The sequence below is a fragment of the Chrysochloris asiatica genome, unplaced genomic scaffold (genome assembly GCF_000296735.1).
Source record: "Chrysochloris asiatica unplaced genomic scaffold, ChrAsi1.0 scaffold00034, whole genome shotgun sequence".
Lineage (NCBI taxonomy): Eukaryota > Metazoa > Chordata > Mammalia > Afrosoricida > Chrysochloridae > Chrysochloris > Chrysochloris asiatica.
The window spans coordinates 969,810-986,617 of NW_006408552.1; the positions used below are offsets into that span (position 1 = coordinate 969,810).

Sequence of the window (16,808 nt, forward strand, 5' to 3'; positions counted from 1 at the left end):
GGCACTTAACAACAACAAGATTGTTGTTAGGATGAAATTAGATACTGACACATACCCCTTATTTATACATGTTAATTATTATTACTTGTGATAAGTATCATATACAACCTATTAATTAAGCATTAATTAGTATGCAATGCCTCTTCTCCAGTTCTGGGTATTCAGAGTTGCTTCTCTTTTCTGAGGCCACTTCCTGCCCCAATTCCACTTGAATCCGTTTCCTGGTTCTTTCTATGTAAGCATTATGGGTAGATTCAGTTACCACAACCATCCATATCAGCCATCTCTTTCCTCATTTGTGCATTTTACAAAATTTAGCAAACATCTGTTCTCCTGGCACTGAGGTTATCACGAGTACTTTTGTGAGACTCTCAGATTGAGGGACACGTTGGGTATTGGCCTGGTCTTTCGTTCAACAAATATTTGTTGAATGAGCGCACTCTACTAGACCCTGTGCTACAGGCCAGGGCCAATATGATGGGCAGAGACAGACATGGCCCCTTGTACAGGGTTGCCTACACTCAAACAGTCTCCAATGTAAACATCCAAGGGCAGCTATGCTGAGTTCTCTGAAGGAAGGGTGCCGGAGCTAGGACAACCTAGTTAAGGAGGTCTGGGAAGTTTTATTAAGAAAGTGCACCTTGAGTGAGCTCTCCTGGTTGTGAAGGGAGGATTTAGAAAGAGGAGAGGGAAGAGTATTCTGCATGTGTTAAAGTCCCGTGGTGGGAAAAGGGTCTAGTGGACAGATGGTGGGAAGAGTATATGAGGTCTGTGCTTGGGGAGAGTAGCATCGCTCCTGACACAGGTAGAGAAGAAGGGGGAAGGGTCCCAAGAGCTATGGTGAGTGACTCAGGCTCCTTGTTCCTAGCCTGGAGCGGAGTGGTTCAGCCCTAACTGCACAGAGCATTGCCGCTGCACACCCGACAGTGGACTGGAGTGCAAGACCTCTCGGTGTGGAACACACAAAGTGTGTCAGCTGCAGAACGGCCAGTATGGATGCCGCCCCTACGGTGAGGTCCTCCCCACCTGCTGTCCCTGCCTTCCAGCCTGTCAGGGGTGCAACACCAGGTCCTAACTCTTCCCTTGACCCGGGGATCTGGTGAGGGTGTGTTTGTGAGAGAGAGAAAGAGAGAGAGAGAGAGAGGTGGGCTGATAGAGTGAACCCCGTGTGTCCCCCTCTCTCCTCTTGGCAGGCACTGCCACCTGCTTGGCCTATGGAGACCCTCATTTTCTCACCTTTGACGGGAGGCACTTTAGCTTCATGGGCAAATGCACCTACATCATGACCCATCCTTGTAGCAACTCAACAGGTAGGCCTGGGAGATGCCTGCCATAGGCCATAGCATCTGAGGTCAGAACAGCTGATCCTGGGAAAGAGACGGATGAAGGTCTTCTAGAAGGTGAGGGTTGGGAAGTCCACCCCAGCAGCAGGGGAGAATGCAGTTGAATCTATTTCTCTTCCAACTTTTGTTGCGGAAGTGCCATGTGTCTGGTATTGTGGTGGCCAGTGTCCAAGAGATCAGAGAGGTACAGATGGCCCAGTCCCCGAATGACAGCTTCCGGGCAGACATCAAGCTCCGCTATTGAGCAGCAGGTCCCTCATTCCCTCAGTGCCAGGCTCAGAGGAAGCACCCCGAAATGCTTGTTGCATTGACCCCCTGGGCTTTCTTCATCTCTCTCCCTACCCAGACCCATACTTCAGGGTTGCAGTAAAGAATGAGGAACGAGGACAGGAAGGTGTCACCTGCTTGAGCAAAGTCTATGTGATCCTGCCCCAGACCACCATCACCCTGCTCAAGGGCAGACACACACTGGTGAGTCCCATCCTCCACCTGCCCCTCCCAGGGCCGGGGCCTCTTGGCTGCTCTGGCCTCGTGCTTACCAGTTTTTCTAGCCCTCCAACTTTCTGGTTCTAGTTAAGTGCCATCAAGTCTTTTCAACTCATAGCAATCCTGTAGAGGGTTTCTGAGGAGCAGCTGATGGGTTTGAACCACCGATCTTGTGGTTAGCAGTCCACTGCTGATACTACAGTGCCACACCAGGACTCCTCAAACTTTTTTTAGGGATGAGCTTAAATAAAATAAAGTAACGATGGTGAAAGTCCTCTGTGAGTTTTAAACCACTCTAAGGAGCTCTGGTAGCATAGTGGCTATGAATTGGGCTGCTAATCTCAGGGTCAGCAGTTTGAAACTACCAGCTGTTCTTCAGGAGAAAGATGAGGCTCTCTGCTCCAATACAAATGTACAGCCTCAGAAACCCTGTAGAGGGTCGCTGTGAGTCGGAACCGACTCCACACAACAAGAAGTGGGAGATGTTCAGTTGCCTCTCAGCTGTAATCATGAGGATCTGTTTAGGGTTCTCCTTGACACCCCATTGTTTCTGTGTCTCTTCCCTCTCCCTGCCTTCCAGATTGGGGGGCGTCGAGTCACCCTCCCAGCCATGCCTTCTCAAGGCATCTTCTTGATCCAGAGTGGGAGGTTTGTGGAGTTGCAGACAGCGTTTGGCTTGCGGGTGAGATGGGATGGTGACCAGCAGCTATATGTGACTGTGACCAGGTGAGAGGGTGACCCAGCGAGGCAGCTGCCACTTCTCCCTGTCTTGCCCCTCTTCCTTCTAGGACCCACCCGGTTCCTTCCCTTTCTCCTCTGCTTCCTCCTGCTGAGGAGGTTCAGCCATTTATGAACCTCCCAGTTCAACACAGGGAGAGGGCGGCCGATGGGATGTGCTCTCTTTTCGGCGGGGCAGGCAGGAGGAAATGATTTCAGGGCCGGGTGATAATACCAGGATGTAGCCACAATGCTCTGGAAATGTGCTTGAAGGAGCTGCTGATAGGCACTGATGGATGTTCAGAAGGGTCCAATCTTCAAGGAAGAGCTGCTTCCCAGAGGGCCAAGCACGGGGACCCTTTACAACAACCGTGAAGTCAAATGGAAAAAGAGACTAGCTTGTTTGAGGGCCAGCAGGAGGCCTGTGATGGCTGGAAGGTGGGGTTTGAGCAGCAGGGAGGTAGATAGTGACCGTGTCTTGGAGAGGTTTTCGGGGCACCTGACACAGGATGCTTGTGCAGGCTCCAAAGCTTTCATCCTGCTCCCTGGCTCCCCCAGCTCACTCTGTTCTTTGTTGGTGGACCCTCAAAGACTAGACCCTTTTTCTCACTACACCTCTCCTCCCCCGGATGGTAGCACCTACTTCAGCCGACTCTGTGGTTTCTGTGGGAACTATGATGGTGACAGTAGCAATGACAACCAGAAGCCCGATGGCAGCCTAGCGCAGGATGACGAGGAGCTGGGGAACAGCTGGCAGACAGCTGAGGACGAGAACAAAGAGTGAGTGAGGGCTTCTGTCTGGGTGGCCCAGGGGGACACCCCTCTCACCTCTTCCTCTTGTTCCTTTGCCCTTTTAAGAATCAAACACCCACCCTTTTTATAGTTCTCCCAGTTCTGCCCCCCAGCCAAGCTCAGGAATTCATTACCACCCCTCTCATGCCCACCATGCTGGTGGTTATGTGCCATGGAGTCAGTTCCGACTCATAGTGACCCTGCACTCACAGTTTCCGAGGCTGTAAATCTTTACAGGAGCAGAAAGCCTCATCTTTCTCCTGTGGAACAGCTGGTAGTTTCAAACTGCTGACCGTGAGATTAGCAGCCCGACTCGTCTTACCAATATGCTACCACAGATTCTAAAAACCAAACCAAAACAAACCAAAAGCAACCAGCTACCATGGAGTTGATTCGAAAATAATGTTGATCCCATGTGTGTCAGAGTAGAGCTGTGTTCATGAGTCTTCACTCACTGATTTCAGACGGGTGGGTAGGTGGGGGATAGATCTCCAAGCCTTCATTTCAAGGTGCATCTGAGTGAATCGAGCCTCCAACTTCCTGGTTAGCAGCTGGGTGTGGACTCAGGGGTTCTACCACTGATTTAACTCAAGTCTAAATCTTTCTGGGAAACCCAGAATCCTACTTCCTAGTCTCTGAGGACTCTAGCTTTTTTTCCTTCTGTAGGGTTTGGTGGTCAAATGTTCTCCAGCAGGGGTTGATGGAAGCCACCTCATTGATAGCTGGTGAGGGGCCAGTGCTGGATGCAAACCTTGGTTCTTAGGGGATTTGGGGTGGGTCTCTTCTAGGTGCCAAAAGAACCAGGCAAGTCCCCCATCTTGTGACTCCACTTTGCATAACAGTCTGCTGGGGCCGGAGTACTGTGGACGGCTCATCGACCCCAATGGAACATTTGGGTATGAAGTGAGGCAGGAAGGGCTGTGCAGGGCAGCCTGGGACCTGGGATCTTCTGAGGGGCTGCCCCTCATTCCCACTGACTCTACGTCTTCCCTTAGGGCCTGCCTGCCACATCTTAAGGCCTTTTTCTACTATGAGACCTGCTTGTTTGACATGTGCAACTTTCAGGGGCTGCAGCAGATGCTGTGTGCCCAGATGGCAGCCTTGACGGAGGCCTGCCAGGCTGCTGGCCTCATGGTGAAGCCTTGGAGAAACCCTCAGTTCTGCCGTGAGTTTGTCAAGAACACAGGAGAGGTTGCAAGACCAGTTCCCTCGGACACAGACGCGAGCAGAGTCTTAGCGTGTGTGCGTGCGTGCATGTGTGCGTGTGCGTGCGTGTTGGGTCAAGCTTGGAGATTGCCCAGGTGAACCCCTTCGCTTTCACTTCAGGACACCATGGAGAAATTCACCAAGACACTTGTACAACCTCCAGAAGCCTTCGGGGCTCCTAGAGGCCATGTGAAGTGAACTTGTACAGGTTTCTCTGCTTGCTCCCAACACTTGCTGTGGATGGGTCCATTTCCTTAGGGTTTGGGTCCCCAGAGCAGCATGGTGAGACTCTGGATTGGTCTGCTCACACTGAGGTCTGAGGTGGCTTCTTGGCCACACAGCTTGGTCAGGTTCCTGGTGGCAGGACCTACTAGGCCTCGGGAGCTGACCTCAGCCTTCTCTCTGTGTAGGACTGAACAGCCAAGCAGGTGGAAAATTCCTATGATTGAGGATGGGGTGGTGGATAAACCAGAGTCATTATCTCACCTTTAGGGAACAGAGACGTATATAAAACTGGGGCCTCAGTCCCATATGGGAACTTTTTAAACCCCGGCTCCACCTGTGTGTTGACTCTTATACAGCATTGATTGCAAAGCCAATTATTAAGACGTGGTCACAAACAGGTGTGTGGAAAGAGACCTGCTGGACAGAGGAAACCGCAAATGACAGCTACTGGGGAGCATGACATAAGGGGACAAAGGACAGTGTGAGGGTCTGGCTGCTCCTTCCTCCCCCAGCCAGGGAGGACCCGCAGCAGTGGGCTGTCTCAACACACTCTGTCCTTCCCCCTTCCTTCCACCAGCTCTGACCTGCCCACCTAACAGCAGGTATTCCCTGTGTGCCAAATCATGTCCTGATACCTGCTATTCAGGATTCTCCGGCATGTCCTGCCCAGACCGCTGTGTGGAGGGCTGTGAGTGTAATCCAGGATTTGTCCTCAGCGGCCTCCAGTGTGTCCCCAAAAACAAGTGTGGGTGCCAGCAACCTGTAGGGGTCTACAAAGAGGTGAGCAGCCAAAAATGGCACCAAACAACAGGTAGGATGTGAGTTCTTTTAAGACAGGCACCTTCTCCATCTTGTTCTTTACTGAATCCTTAACACCTAGCAAGATTCAGAGTCAGCCTGTGACCTGAGTGGGCCTTGGCTGTTGCAGTAGGCCCAGGAATGACCTCTTTCCCCTCCCCTCCTCCCTCAGGAAGGGGAGAGCTGGTATAAAACAGACTGTAAGCAGCGATGCTTCTGTGAAGGCAACAACAAAATTCGCTGCGTGCGCTGGAGGTGTGGGCCTCAGGAAGTCTGTACTCTTCAGGATGGCACCTTTGGCTGCCATGCCCAAGGTGAGCAGGGAATGGGGAAGGTGTGATAGGGGCCAAGGGGGCCTATGTGCCCTTGAGCTAGGACACGGGCCCTTCCTAGCACAGCCTTCCCAGAGCAGTAAGGTATCATCTGCTCCTCAGAGTTGGAGCAGTGCCTTCAGGAACCCAGATAGTGAGGCTTGTCATCTCCAAGCCAAGCAGACCATTCATCTTAGAAAAACAGGAATGATGCCTTGGGTAGTATCTCATTGTGGACTCCCCAAGATGGCAGCTCTGGGGCAGAGCTTTCTTAAGTTCCTCACGGACAGTGAGTCTCTGAATCCCTCCCCAGGTACCGGCACCTGCTCTGTCTCAGGTGACCCCCACTACCTGACTTTTGATGGTGCCCTGCACCACTTCATGGGCACCTGCACCTACATCCTGACTCGGCCTTGCTGGATGGGGTCCCGGGAGAGCTACTTCATTGTGAGCAGTACCAATGAGAACCGAGGCGGGAACATGGAGCTTTCCTACGTCAAGGCTGTTCACGTGCAGGTCTTCAACCTCCGGCTCACACTGATCAAAGGTCGCAAGGTCATGGTGTGTGCCTCCCCGCCTCCCAGAGGCACCTCTTCTCTGCTCCTTAGAGTGCTTGGGGGTCCTCACAGCAGACCCAATCCCCTCTTTCCTGGTCTTCCTCCTCCAGTGGTGAAACCCCATCACTTCCTTCCTGAGCTCATGCGTTTACCTTTGTTGTGGTCCTCGTCCCAAGTTCCTTTCTGACACTCTGGCCTTGCTTTCCATGCTTCACAGTTGAATGACCGCCGGGTGGCCCTGCCTCTGTGGCTTTCTGGTGGCCGCATGAGTGTGGGGCTCAGTGGCTCCTTTATCCTTGTGCAAACGGACTTTGGGCTTCGGGTTCGATATGATGGGAATCACCTGGTGGATGTGACCGTGCCCTCCTCCTTGGCCGGTCGGCTCTGTGGGCTGTGTGGTGAGTCCCCTTGCAGAAGCCAGGTCCTAATTCTAGTGACCTATATATCTACATCAAGTGTCTTAAGTGCTCAGAGACTGGGGGCTGATGTGGATACTGTGCAGGAGTCTGGGGTCTTACGGGAGGCTGAAGATGAAGAGAATGGGTTAACCTAACACACACATGCTGCAGGAAGGGTGAGGAAGACCAGTACCAGGCTCTGTCCAGCAGGATGGGCAGATGTTCTGATGTTTCCCTCCCTCCTTCAGGAAACTTCAATAACAACAGCTTGGATGACAATCTACGACCAGACAAAAAGCCAGCAGAAAGCTCCGTCCAGCTGGGTGCGGCCTGGGTGTTAACTTCTGCCTCTGAACCTGGGTGAGCAGGGAACTGGGGAGTCAGAGAGGGTGCTCAGCCTTCCTCCTGACCTCTCGAGATTGGAGCTGGCAAAAAGTTATTGCACCCTTCCACGAACATGTCTGTTGATTTCTTCCACGCCAAACAATTGGTTTCTTTGGAGAACCCGCTTGGGAAATCTATCCTCAGATCTAACCTTTTCCTTTCCTGCTGCATTTTCTGGTCTTTATACTTGAGAATACCATTTTGTTTCTTGCCCTACCCCCACTCCACTCCCGGCTTCTTCTCTCCGTTTTGCCTCTGTTTGTTGGAAGGTTTCTCCAACCTTAGATTTCTGTCCTTCTCTTCTCTCCTCATTCAGCTGTTTTGTTGCGGGTGGCAAATCCCCCAGCTGCCCAGGGAAAGATGGGGCAGACATCTGGAATAAGATCTGTGAGATCTTAACCAATCCTCATGGTAAGTCACACTTCCTCCTGCCCCTTTATCCTCCCCCAGATGGGAGACAGAGGATGGGGGGCTGGTCGCCTAGAAGGAGTATGAGGCATGAGACATGAACAGGAAGAAGATGAATGGGCAGAAGTCACTTTGTTGGGGACTGTGATTGATGAGTCCTTCTGTGTGTCACAGGCGGTAGGCCCTCAGTAAAGACCAGCTGAAATGGGTGCTGAACTAGCCCCAGAGAAGTTGTGTGGGTCTCTTCCTCTCCCTGGTCCACACTCTTCTCTTACATCTGTGTTGTTTCCACTTGCAGGGCCCTTTTCCCAGTGCCACACGGTGGTGTCTCCACACCCCAGCTTCAACAGTTGTGTGTATGGGCAGTGTGGGACCCAGGGTGACAAACTGACCTTATGCCGCTCCCTGCAGGCCTATGCGGCCCTCTGCGCCCAGGCTGGCCGGCCTTGTGCCTGGCGAAACAGTTCCTTTTGCCGTGAGTGACTCCACCACCTATACCAAAGCCTAAAGGAGTTCTGTCTCCCAAATTCTGCCTCATCCGCTCTTCCCTTTGCAGCCTGGATCCCTGGGCCCACCTGGGACCTTCCTTTCCTCTCTGCAGTCTTTTTCTAACCCCGACCACCATCCTCTATTTGCCCATGGATCCTTCTCCATCTGGTCATCTCCAAAAGTTCCCCCCCATTGGGCTACTGCCTGCTTCCCTGGGCCACCTTTGTTCCCTCTCCTCTCTTTCTACTCCCGGGAAGTCCTGTAACCAAGGCCAGGGAACTGGGATGCCATTTAGGCCTTCCTGATGCTGTCTCTCTTCTTAGCACTGAAGTGCCCTTCCGGCAGCAGCTACAGTCCCTGTGCCAACCCCTGCCCAGTCACCTGCCTCAGCCTAGACATGCCTCGGGACTGCCCGGCCATGCTGCCCTGTGCTGAAGGCTGCGAGTGTCAGAAAGGACATGTTCTGAGTGGGACCTCCTGTGTACCCCTCAGCCAGTGTGGCTGCACTGACAGTCAGGGCTCCTACCACCCGGTGAGAGACCAGATGCTGCAAGTACCCCCCCATACACACACCTCCTTTTCACCTTCATAGTCTGGGGCCAGGGGGAGCCTGGCGAGAGAGCAGGATTTAGAGCCCGAGAAGGGATAAGGCAGGCCAGTGTGGGGAGAATGAGGAGCATGTCTGGAGATGGAAAGACTTGGGGGGGGGGGTGAGGTGGAGGAGAGCCCCAAGTGAGGGGAGCCTCAAGAGGGCCTGGGGAGTGTGGCTCAGTCTGCCTCCTGCTTCCAAGTGGCTATTGGTTCTGCTGACCCCACTGTCCCCCAGGTCGGGGAGCGCTGGTACGCAGACGGCACCTGCTCCAGGCTGTGCACCTGTTCCAGCCACAACAATATCTCCTGTAGCCACACGAGCTGCAGCCCCACCCAGATGTGCTGGCCTCTTGATGGGCTTCTCCGCTGCCGGGCTGCAGGTCAGCAGACTGAGGAGCATTGCTGAGGAACCCCACCATCATCACCAAGACATACTCCTCTTCTGTCCTCTGTAGTACCTAACTCACTGAAGAGCTTCTGGAAGGGAGGGTGACCTTCCCATTGCTCAGACGTGCTCCTTGAGGCTCCCCCTTGAGGATTACTTGTCACTTCTCTCCCTGAGAGTCAGCCTCAGCCTCACCCCCTCCACCTCCAGACCTGAATCCACCCCTAGGTCTTGAGCCTTGATTCTTTTCTTGAACTTTGTCTTCCTTCCCTTCTGAGACTCCCTGGGCTCTCTCCATCCTTCTCATGAAGTCAGGGGGTCCTCAGAGCCGCCTCCCTAGTGATCCTGTTCATCTCAGAGCCCGCCCATCCCCCAGCCATCTCCTCCTCTCTCTTCACAGGTATGGGAGTGTGCCATGTCTCAGGTGACCCCAACTATGTGAGCTTCGATGGCAGCTACCATTCCTTCAGAGGAACCTGTACTTACACGCTGGTACAAGTGTGCCACCCCACCAAGGAGCTGCCGTTCTTCAAGATCAGTGCCAAGAATGAGAAGCAGGGTGGCCAGACCCCAACTTTCTACCTCCACCAAGTCAACATTTTTATCTTTGATGCCCAGATCACCCTGCAAAGGGACCACCGTGTGCTGGTGCGCTGGCCGTGTGACCAGGCAGGGTGGGGAAGAGGAGCTCTGGGGAGCAAGGCTCCCCTCTGGTCCTCCTTCCGAGTCACAGACCCAGCTTCCGTCTACAGATCAATGGCAAACAGGTCACTCTTCCTGCGAACCAGGTCCGACGGGTCACCATTACTGCCAATGGCATCTATACTGTACTCAGTGCTTACATCGGGCTGCTTGTCAAGTTTGATGGGAATCATCTCTTAGAGATCGAAATTCCTAGAGCCTATTACCAAAAGGTGAAGACAACAGTCTGGCTCTTTTCAAGGGGAAGTAGCCTAGGAGGGGAATTTGACATCCCCCCCCCCAGACTACGGAGGTCACTCCCCAGAAAGGAGGAAGGAGACTGGGAGTGAGTCCTTTCCATTTAGAGTGGCAAAGAAAAAGTTACAGTGCCCCCTCAGTGCTGAAAAATCCCTCTGTTCACCAAGGTCTGCGGTATATGCGGAAACTTCAATGGCGAGGAAGAGGATGAACTAATGATGCCCAATGATGAATTAGCCCAGAATGACATGGAATTTGGGAACAGTTGGAAAGATAAGAATGACTCTGACCCAAAGTAATTTTCCCCTAAGACTCTCATAGCTTTCCATTATAGCAAGAGTTGGGAATCTAGTCTGTCTGGCATACCTAAGAAAGGAAGGCCAGAACATTCCTATATGTCTGTAATTTGAAGGAAGATGTCTTCTGGGTTTCAGGGTTGCTGGATCCTATTTGGGGAAACATGAAAGTCTTCCTTTCTTTGCTTAGAAACATGGGAGGAAGTGGAAGCTACAATGGGAGGTTGGCCAGAGCAGAGACAGGCTTCCCAGTGAAGAGAAACAGGGCTGGGAGTGTCTGGTAGTTCTCCCAGGGTATTTGACCCAAATTGTTTTCATAGGTGGGGTGGTGGCTGTCCCTGTGCTAACCGTTTCCCTTCTCAGTTGCCAACGGGATGACCGAGAGATTCGGCTGGAACACCGAGAAAACCCAAATATAAACTGCAAATCAGATGATTTAGTCAGAGCTCAGCTACAATGCCAAGCAGCCTTCCAGGGTTCTGGCTGGTCTGAATGTGCCACCCAAGTGATCCCCAAACCCTTCCTGATCGGTTGTGTGTACAACCTCTGTGAGTTTAGAGGCGAAAACCAAGCCATCTGTGATGCTCTGCAAGCCTTTGGAGTTGCCTGCCAGGCCCAGGGGCTCAGGCCCCCGTTTTGGAGAAACAATAGCTTCTGTCGTGAGTATCACCTCGAATATGTTCCTGTGGTTACCTCAGAACTTCTCCACATCCTCTCTCTTCCTGTGCGTCTCCTAGGCCCCTTTCCAGTTGCTCCTGACCTACCTCTGGCCCTGATATGTCCCTCACTGTGGTCTCTTTACGATCCCCTCTTCACCTGTGCCCTGCCTCCGGGACTGCCCCATGGTGTGATTCATTGATTCCTTGGCCTGCGCTGTTGTCCTTCCCAAGGACATATGACTTGATTGTCTCCATGCTTGACCTGCAAGCTTGAGTCCAAGCAGAAGTTCACGTTCATACCAGCACCCAACATCCCCACGGCCTACCCGTACCTCCCTGCCTTTATCCACATTGCTTCCTATGCCTGGAAGGTTCTTTTGTCTTCTTCCCTCCAGGCAGACCCTTAGACCACCTTCTGAATCTCTTTCCTTAGTAAAAATAATTTTTGAGCTATAATTCACATACCAATATATTTGCCTTTTTGAAAGTATACAACTCAGGGATAATTTGTTGTTGTTTTTCAGTTCCAAGGGGCTTGAAGAATTTCATAAATGATACATTATATTTTAATTCTATTAAGTTCCATGATCTTTTCGTTTTATTTTCCATAAACTTTTTGAAGCCCCCTGGTATATCTGTATGGTTGTGCACTATCACCACCGTCTAATTTTATTAATCTTTAAAAATTTTTAACTAATTAATAAATTTGTTTTTAGTATGGAATACATTCACATGGTTCAAAACCTTAAAAGGTATTAAGGTTACATTCACTGTGAAAACCCCTTCCCTAACCCTGACGGCAATCTGGCCACTTCCCAGCTTGCCAAACTATCCATTCTTATCAGCCTCTGAGTATTCCTCCAGTGGTCTTGTCACATACAAATCGATATTTAAAACTTTTATCCTTTTTTCTTATAAATGGTAGCATACTAGATACAGTCTTTTGCATTTTATAATTTCTAGAGCAGTTTAGATTTATAGGAAAATTGCTCAGAAGATGAAGAATCCCTATATCTCCTATTTCTCTGCCCTGGTTTTCTCTATTATTAACATTCATCATTAGTGTGGTACACTTGTTATCACTGATGACCCAGTATTGATGCATTAACTGAAATTGATCATTTATTGCTGGGTTCACTCTTTGTATTGTATCACTCTCTGGGCTGTGACAAATATATGCCATATATCTACCACTATAAGGAGCTCTGGTAGCGTAGTGGTTTTGAATCGGGCTGTGTACCACAAGGTCAGCAGTTCGAAACTACCAGCTGTTCCGCGGGAGAAAGATGAGGCTTTCTGCTCCCGTAAAGATTTACAGCCTCGGAAACCCTGTACAGGGTCGCTGTGAGTCGGAACCGACTCCACGGTACTTAACAACAACAATCTACCACTATAGGATCACTCAGAATACTTCCACTATTCTAAAAATGCTCCTCCTAACCATCCTGTTGTTCCGGGCAAACACTGGTCTTTTCACTCTCTCTATAGTTTTACCTTTTCCAGATGTCACATAGCTGGAATGATACAATATATAGCCTTTCCAGGAACCTGTACACACAGACCAAGAGGCAGTCGTTTGAGCAGAACAAGGGGAAACTGAATAGTTTAAAAGCAGGAAAGATGTGTGTCAGAGTTGTATCCTTTCTCCATACTTATTCAATCTGTATGCTGAGCGAATAATCTGAGACGCTGGATTATATGAAGAAGAATGTGGAATAAGGATTGGAGGAAGACTCATTAACAACCAGCAATATGCAGAAAACAACTTGCTTGTTGAAAGCAAAGAGGATTTATAATATTTATGGGTGAAGATTAAAGACTACAGCCTTCAGTATGGATTGCATCTCACTGTCAAGAAAACAAAAATCCTCACAACGGAACCAGTAAATGACATGGAGATAAATGGAGAAAAGATTGAAGTTGTCAAAGACTTCAATTTGCTTGGGTCCACCATCAACACTCATGGAAGCAGCAGTTAAGAAATCAAACAACATATTGCATTAGGCAAATCTGCTCCTTAAAAGTGTCCAGAGCCAAGAGGTCAGTTTGAAGACTATGGTGCACCAGACCCAAGACATGGTATTTTCAATAGTTTCATATGCATCTGAAAGTTGGACAATGAATAAGGAAGAACATAGAAGACTCGGTGCATTTGAATTATGGTGTTGGCAAAGAATATTGAAAGTACCATGGACTGCTAGAAGAACAAACAAATGTATCTTGGAAGAAGTACAGTCAGACTTCTCCTTAGAAGCCAGGATGGCGAGACATCATCTCTTGTACTTTAGACATATTATCAGGAGGCACTAGTCCCTGGGAAAGGACATCATGCTTGGAGAAAAGGAGGATTAGTGAACAAGAGGAAGGCCAGCACTGTTTTGATACAGTGGCAGTGACAACAGGCTCAAACATAACAACAATTGTGAGCATGGTGCAGATTGGGCAGTGTTTTGTTCTATTGTGCGTAGGTTAACTTGGAAATGACTCAATGGCACCTAACAATAACAACAACAACAATCCTTTCCAAACTGGTTTCTTTACTTAGCGATATGCATTTAAGGGTCTGCTGTGACTTTCTGTTGCTTGAGAGCTCATTGAATTTTGCGGGGGAGGTGGGTAGGAGTGAGGAGTTATGGTGGTGGGTAGGAGTAAGGATGCTAGGTCTATGCAAGGCCTGGGACTTTAGAAGGTTAGGTTTAGGGTTAGGACAAGGGTTAATGTTAGGGGTAGGGACTGGGCTAAGGCTAGGAGAAAGGCTTGGTCTAGTTTTAAGATTATAATTATATCTATTTAAATTAAAAAAATTTTTCTTGAAATCTATTTGATTTCCCTGTCAACATTATTCGCTTGTTTGACTGTATGTTTTATTATTGTTGTTGCAAACTGGTATCTCTGGTTCCCTATTTCAGTCTTCTAAGTTTGTTTTACTTTGAATACTTCTAAATCTGGATTGAGTTTTGGGTGATATTTGTTAGTCTCATGTTGTCTGCTATTGTTGGTTATCTGTCCAAAGAACTCCCTGTAATATTTTTTGTATGGCTGTTCTGTTTTTGGAAAATTCTTTTAATTCTGTTTATCTGGACATGTCCTACTTTCACCCTCATATTTGATCGACACTTTAGCTGGGTATGATTCTTTTTTTATTTTTTTATTAAATGTTTTTATTTTGGATTGAGTGAAAGTTTACAGGGCACATCATCAGCTTCACATTCAACCATTCATATAGCTTGTTTCATTACATTGATTATTATCCCCTCCATATATCATCAGTTTACAGTGTTTCTCTCTATCCTCTTTAGCTTTTTTTTTGGGGGGGGGGGTTGGAGTGGGGAGGAACTTGCCTTTTTGGAATTTACAGTCTCGGCTTTTAGGGAAGGTTTTTACATTTGTCTGTGGATATCCAGGGCTCATGTATGAGATTACTAACAAGCATTACTGAATAATCAGATGAGGGAGAGTTTGCTATGTCTACTAGGTGGCTAAAGTCTGATCCTCAGAGCCTATGGTTTGGATGGCCAACAACGCTTGGGCCCACAGGGTCTTGACCTCCTGACCAGGTCTGCACTGTCTGAATCAGATTTCCCCTTATTTATTGTTTGTTTAAGGGACACTGCCTGTCTTAGGCAGTCAGTGCGAATTCCTCAGTCTTACCCAGCATTGAAACTCATTGCAGCATGGCCAATGGCTCTGTCTTAGGTTGCCGAGGTTCCACGTGATTCTTACCCGTCTCTGGCCACATGTCCAGCATAAAGAGCCGCCATCCGAGGAAGGCAGGGAGGGAGGAGATCGGCTGGGGACCCCATACGCAAGACGTTGCCAGCCCACCACCTGCTCTAAGGTGACCAAGCAGGATCACTATGCTGAGGTTCAATCAAGTTCTTAGAGGATCTTACTCTCTAGCAGGGTTAGCAAATTAGGAGCCACTCAGTGCTCACTTTGAGAATTACTCATATCAGAAATTTGAGCATGTAGCTGATGAATATCCACAGACAACCTCCTAAAATGCTGTTGGATTAAGTTCCAATCAAGTTCTGGATTACTGAAAGATAACACAAATCTACTTATATGGTGAATAACCTTAGCTGGGAGTGCAATCTGGATATATCAGGTCTTATTTCCCTTAAGCGATCTTCCTTTCTCTAAAGCATTTAGTCTGTTTTGTAAACCTTTATCTATTTACTCTTGGATCGTATGAGCGAGACTAATATCCCTAGACAGTTGATTTACATATGGGTATGATTCTTGGCTGACAGTTTTTTCTTTCCGAGTTTTATGTATGTCATCACAGTGTCTTCTTACCTGCATGGTTTCTGCTGAGAAGTCAGAGCTTGGTCTTAGGAATTATCCTTCGTAGGTTACTTTTCTTATTTCCTGAGCTGCTCTCAGGATTTTTAACTTGTCTTTGCCTTTGAAAAGTTTTATTATAATATGTCTTGGCAATTTTCTTTTGGAATCTATCCTGCTTGGAGTTCATTTAACTTCTTGAATGGCTATCTTCTCATCTTTTATGTTAGGAACATTTTCTTCCTGTAACTCCGTAGACAAGTTTCTCTATGGTTTTATTTGTTTCTTCCTATTCTGAGATTTGAATCACATGCAAGTTATTCCTCTTTATAGTGTCCTACATAAATCTTAGGCTGTCTTTGGATTTTTAAATTCTTTTTTTCTGATTGTTCCTTTCAAAGATGAGTATCGAGTGATTTGTCTTCAAGATCACAGATTCGGCTTTCCAATGATTTGATTTCCCTTTGCCTTTTCAATGTATTATCTATTTCTACAGTGTAAGTATTAATCTTCTGGCTTTCTAATTGCTGCTTTTGTATGGTTTCCAATTTTTTTCATTTATTTTGTCAGTTTGTTCTTGAATTATTTTCCTGAATTCTTTCTTGCTTTCTCAATTCATTGAAGACACCAAAATAGCATTCTTTTAAATTCCTTATTAAGTAGTTCTGATTCCATTTCTGGTATTTTATTTTCAGACTCTGTCTTTTGGTCCCTTGTTCGAGGCACTCTGTTTTGTTTCTTTGTGTAAGCTGAAATTGTTTGTTTTCTCTGAGGCATCGCAGGTGTACTTCTATTTAATTGATGACTGCATGTTGGTGAGAAGGAAGTCTGAACACAGTTCTTGGTTAACAGTTTGTATAGTGTAATTCAGGGCAGGTTCACGCATCTCTGCAGGGCAGGCCCGCAGACAGAGGCTGCAAAGGAGGGGTTGCCATTGGCCACTGTGTTGGTGATGGTGGGACCAGCCACGCCCCAGCTACCATGACACAAGAGAAGAAGGGAGGACTTCACCCCCTTGTCTTCCACCTACAACTCAACCTCATGCCCGGAGGCCGCTGTCTTGGCACTATGAGCCTCAGCCTGAAGACACTTGGCTCTATCTCCATGGGTCAGCAAACCTAACCCCCCTACTTACATGACTGGAGGCACCGCACTCTATAAAAAAGCTTCCTGCCCAAAGTCACTCAGCTTTACTTGCTCTGTGGGCTGGGAAGCCCACTGCTCTGTGTCATGCTCAGGGTCTTGGATTAGTGAAAAAGAGGAGACCAGCAAGAGAGTGATACAGTGGCAGCAACAACAGACTCAAACATAACAACAGTTGTGAGGATGGCGCGGACTGGGCAGGGTTTTGTTCTATTGTGCATAGGTTAACTATGACTTGGAAATGACTCTACCTCCAGTGCCATAGCTCTTCTGTGCCTGGGGTGAGGCGTAGGGATCTCAAGGTCCAAAGGATGAGTTCTACTCTTGGCTCTTCTTCTTTGATGGTATTAAGTGCCCCCCTCGGAAGAGAAGGTTCATTTTAAACCCAAGCTAGAGT

General features: G+C 48.6%; 1 protein-coding gene across 1 annotated transcript in view; it reads left to right on the forward strand.

Annotated features, from left to right (window-relative positions):
- The window catches only part of ZAN (zonadhesin), a 45,268-nt gene that overhangs the window by 17,936 nt on the left and 10,524 nt on the right, over window positions 1-16,808 (forward strand). Inside the window, 20 exon segments of the mRNA XM_006859819.1 lie at window positions 869-1,010; window positions 1,194-1,310; window positions 1,690-1,814; window positions 2,410-2,555; window positions 3,183-3,326; window positions 4,127-4,234; window positions 4,334-4,503; window positions 5,347-5,549; window positions 5,740-5,881; window positions 6,192-6,439; window positions 6,653-6,833; window positions 7,082-7,193; window positions 7,534-7,628; window positions 7,924-8,100; window positions 8,438-8,646; window positions 8,941-9,085; window positions 9,491-9,738; window positions 9,843-10,004; window positions 10,197-10,324; window positions 10,689-10,984. Coding sequence (XP_006859881.1) covers window positions 869-1,010; window positions 1,194-1,310; window positions 1,690-1,814; window positions 2,410-2,555; window positions 3,183-3,326; window positions 4,127-4,234; window positions 4,334-4,503; window positions 5,347-5,549; window positions 5,740-5,881; window positions 6,192-6,439; window positions 6,653-6,833; window positions 7,082-7,193; window positions 7,534-7,628; window positions 7,924-8,100; window positions 8,438-8,646; window positions 8,941-9,085; window positions 9,491-9,738; window positions 9,843-10,004; window positions 10,197-10,324; window positions 10,689-10,984 — 3,298 coding nt within the window.